At 40.5% G+C, this 4,683-nt stretch overlaps 1 protein-coding gene across 2 annotated transcripts in view; it reads right to left on the minus strand.

Moving 5' to 3' along the window:
• Positions 1-198: 198 nt before the first annotated feature.
• CCDC112 (coiled-coil domain containing 112) overlaps positions 199-4,683 on the minus strand; it is a 55,116-nt gene continuing 50,631 nt past the window's right edge. For both annotated transcript variants that reach the window (XM_019516979.1, XM_019516980.1), the window contains 3 exons: positions 2,503-2,598; positions 1,684-1,802; positions 199-516 (listed from right to left, as the gene is read on the minus strand). In XM_019516979.1, the coding sequence (XP_019372524.1) occupies positions 486-516; positions 1,684-1,802; positions 2,503-2,598 (246 nt within the window). In that variant the 3' untranslated portion in view covers positions 199-485. The remainder of the gene's footprint in view (positions 517-1,683; positions 1,803-2,502; positions 2,599-4,683) is intronic.

Raw genomic sequence — 4,683 nt, forward strand, 5'->3', positions numbered from 1 at the left:
AGGGGTTGGGGGGGAGGAGGAGAAGAGAGGACCCAGGGCTTCACCAATGTGGCAGCCAAGTCAGAAGGGCTGGCATGCCTTAGACTGAGCTGGATAATCTCTCCTCACTGTTTGTGAACCATTGCAAACTCCTGGTCTGTGGTACACAACAACGTGTGAAAAGAGCAAGTTTATAGACTATCAGTTAGTATAGAAAAGTCATCTACCACCACTTTTTAATATAAGTTAGATAATTTAATTTTCGTATTTATGAAACTATGAATGCCATGACACTTGGTACTTATATCGAACTGAAAATACATACCATAATGTATGGTATCACATACCATTGCTAACATGACAAAATATTAAGCAGTCAAACTCAAACCTCATGTAACAATACTCTTATTCTTCTTTGTTCCTTTATGAAAACTTCTGAACACATGGTTGGCCATTATGATAACATGTAAACCATCTTCCTGTATACATTATACACAAATATTCAGCTATAAACCTTGTCTCCAGGTTGGAATAGCTCTACGGGGATAAAAAAAAAAATGAATTGCAATTAACTACCTTTAAAAACAAACAAACAAACCCATGTCTACCCATATCCAAGATGGCCCTGAATTTAAGATGACACCCAATAAATCAGATTCTATACATGGAAAAATTATAAATTAGTTATTTTCCATGTATGAAACCTAATTATTAGAGCGTTGTCTTAGATATGTTCCCCCCACTACTGCAGATGGTGGGGGGACAGGTGATGAGGGGGACAGTAGCAGGACAAGCAGTGGAGAAGGGGGAGCATGAAGTAGGGCAGGACATAGGGGAGGTGATAAGGGGAAAGCAGTGGTAGAAGCAGTGGAGGCAGGCAGTACGGGGCACGCGGTATGGAGGCAGGCACCTTGCCCCCTGCTCCCCTCTCCCCCCTGCAACTTATGACCTCTTGTGCCTTCCTCCTTTTTCAGCCTCAAGCCCCCACCCTCCTTCCCCCCATGCCACTTCTGTTCTGCTTGGGTCCCTGCCTTCCCTCCCTCACTAAAGCATCTATACTACCCACCTTTGCTCCAGTGCCAACAGGCTCTTTTCCCACTGCAGCCCAAGACATAGGCAGCTGGAGCAATACGAGCACCAGCATCTGGGTGGGAGCCCAGGGGCTGCATATCCACCCCTCATAAGTTGCACACGATCCATAGGTGCCCAGTTGGATAGCCCTGAATTAACTGAATCAGAGAGGCAGAAGCTTTGGTGAGCAAGAGCTCACTGCAAGAAGTAGGTGAGTTAGCATAGCTGCAGCCTTCTAAGCAGCCAGGGGACAGAGCCAGTATTACTGCTATGGGGCTGGGCTGGGGCCCTGCTCCACACCTCTAGGCTGCAGCAGGGACAGAGCCTGCCAGCACCAGAACAAAGGTAAGGGGGATGAGGCAGAAGCAGCATGTGAAGAGATAAAGGCAGGATGATGTGTAGAGGTAAAGTGAGGGCTGGGGGGCGATCAGGCAGTAGATTTGGTTTGGGCCCCACCTAGGGTTGGGTCCAGAGCCTGAACTGCAGCAGCTGCCCACCCCTTACTTCCTCATAATCATTCCATATTCAGTTCCAAGTTGAGGGACTTTTCTCCCCACCCCCATGTTAAATGAGGGGGAAATACTTCAATACTTTATCTTAGAATCGAGTAAATACAGTTTTCTTCTTTCTTACCTATGTGGAATGTGTAAAAGTGGCTTTGCACCGGTGGGACCAATCTCTTTTGTGTGTTCCTCCCAACCCTTTGTAGGTTTGTACAATCTGGATGGGTCTCTGGTTACGTGAACTTCAACCTTTCAACAGTATATTTAAAAAAAAATAGTAATCAGTACCTTTTCATTAGCTAGATCTCTAGCATAAAAGCAGTGTGTGTTTGATATTCCTTAGAAGACATGCAGCAAGTGTTATTAGTGAAAAGAGACTTTGACCTCAGAGACCACATGTGGCTCAATGCAATACTGAAGCATTTACTCTATGTGGTTACAAACGGGAACAGTGACTGCTTTAGTGTGCAGATAAAACCACTTAAAATTGAGAGTCTTGCATATAGAAGTCTTCTGTAAATTCTCAAAATGATTCAGCATGAACATCAGCTACCAAGTAGTCAGCATCTTTTAGAATAAATGTAATCAAAAACTTTAGACAGGCAAATATTTGATCTGTTTTTGCTCATATTTTGCCATCTTTATATGCTTTTAACATACTATTACAAATGTCTCTCAAATGAAAAATTAACTCTCTCCTTTGTTAACAAAACATTTATGTTGTATTTTCCTTGTTAAAAAAACCTGATTTTTCATAGTATTAGGGACGGGGAGGATTAACAAACAAAACAATCAATGGCACTTATAATCAATTCAATGAGTGAGAGAGAGAAAGAGCGTGAGCAAGGCAACAGATAAAAAGCTCTTTAAAAATATATTTCAAGCACAAGAATATTTCTCAGACTAATAAAAAAGTTCAATCAAATAATCCTATACATATGTCTGTTACCTTTTCTCTTAATTTTGCTAATCTTTTTTCTTTTTCTAGTTTTTCCTCTTCTTTAACCTGCTTTTCTAGCATCTTGAGCTCAAGTTTATGCAGATCCTGAAAAATATACTCTGGATGAAATGTGTATCGAGTACTTTTTGTAACATAAAACAAATCATGTCAAAGCACCAATGGCATTTTAAAACTTTATTTAGTAATGAATCTAGCTTATAGAATAACAGATCCAACATTAAAAGGCACATGCAATCCCTCCAAATTTACACAAAAACAGATACCAATCTCCCACCAACAGTGCTACCACAGCTAAAATCAGTGTCTATGGAAGTCTTGCGTTCCTTTCTCCTTCCCAATCCCCAACAGCTCCCCAGTGCCTCTGTTGAAGTAAAGCTTTTGTGTTTCTTCATTGTTAATATAATTCACCCCCTCCTCCACCCCAGAACTCTGCACAATATAAATCCCACTATCCTCCATTAAACTTCTACCCCCAAATCTAAAATCCATTCCAAATTCATTCCCAAGTGTTATCTCATAGAACTTGCACCTCAATATTCAAAAAAGTTCCTCAAATTTTCTGGTTTGGAAGTAATTTTTTTAATTTTTTTTAGCAAATTCCAGAAATTCTCACCAGATTGCCAAATAAGAAACTTTCTGCTTTCTACCCTGTAGAACCCTGACTTGATAGGACAGCTTTTCCATTACTAAAACTTCCCAAACTTTTTTACGCCAGTCTGTGATTTTAGCAGTGTTGCTTACCTTCTAGTGTTGCCTTTACAACTGTAATTCTTGCAGCCACCAGAAGACAAAAGTGATCAATGCCCTATGACATTTATATGTTGCTGAAACTCAGGAAGGTTCAATAGGAACATTAAGGGGTTATCTGATAGCTGGCATCCTGTTATTTCCCTCACTGTCTCCAACCTTCTTCCAGAACAATTTAATTTTGGGACATTATCCACCACATGTGGTAGAATCCTCCCAAACTGACCACACTCCCTCCAACCTTTGCCTGTTCCTATATCATAAATACATTTAATTTTTTGAAGCGGGGGCAGATACCATCAATATAGGATTTTAAAATAATTTTCGTTTATTATTGTGCAGATGGATGTATAAGGACCATTGTTCCAGACAGTACGAATTTCTTCCCATTCTTCAGTACTAATTTCTGATCCAATGAGATTAGCCTACTTCACAGCAATGGCATTTTCATATGATTAAAAAAATCAACTTCAAATGTTTTTCATTCCTAATGTTACAATGCAGAATTAAATTACTCTGGACAGTTGTGTACACAAGTTTATCTTCTTCAAACAAACTACTGTAACCTTTGACATTGCATCACTATATAGTCCCTTTATTTAATATCCGTTCTTTAAGAAAGAAAAATTGAAGCAAATGATGACAGTGGGAATGCCCTTATTCAGCAGCTTACTTAAGCTTATGATAAACTTTTCAGTAGGTACATGGCCTTACTAAAGCCAACGAGACTATTCTTTTCATAGTTTCATAGTTACTTTTACATAAAATGAAATGTGCACAAGTACTTTGCTGAACTTAGACCTTAAAGAAAAGCAAGAGAACACAGTTTAGGATGGTTTAGATAGGGATGACCATGCCTTGAAGTAGGGGATTGGAAACAATGATCTTGTTAGGTCCATTCAAGCCCTATTTCTCTATAATTTAGACCAGGGCTGTCCAACTTGAGCATGGCTAAGGGCCACACACTGTGGGGTATCCCCCCCCACCCTCTTGCAGCACTGCACAGCTCCTTGATCCCAATGCACAGCAGTGGGAGAAGTAAACCTCAGGGTCCATGGGTCACATGTCCTTAACTGCTCACAAGCCCGTGTGGCATGCAGACTATATGCTGGCTCCTAGCAGGCCACATGCGACCTGTGGAGCGCCAGTTGGATGGCCTTAATTTAGACAAAACAATGAATTATTTGCAGGACACAGAACTACCTTCCAACAGATGTGCCTAGTGATTCTAAAAACAGAACTTAAGACTTATTGATAATCAATTATCAAATGCCTTACACTTTCTAATACCATTTCCAGCTCTGCCAGCTCATCTTGAACAAAACCCTTCATTCTTCAGTACCTGCTTCCCCACGACATGTTGTCTCTCATTTATTTAAACTGCAAGCACCATGGGGCAGGGACTGCTTTTTTTTTTTTTTT

The sequence above is a fragment of the Gavialis gangeticus genome, unplaced genomic scaffold (genome assembly GCF_001723915.1).
Source record: "Gavialis gangeticus isolate Ggan-Ray unplaced genomic scaffold, GavGan_comp1, whole genome shotgun sequence".
Taxonomy (NCBI): domain Eukaryota; kingdom Metazoa; phylum Chordata; order Crocodylia; family Gavialidae; genus Gavialis; species Gavialis gangeticus.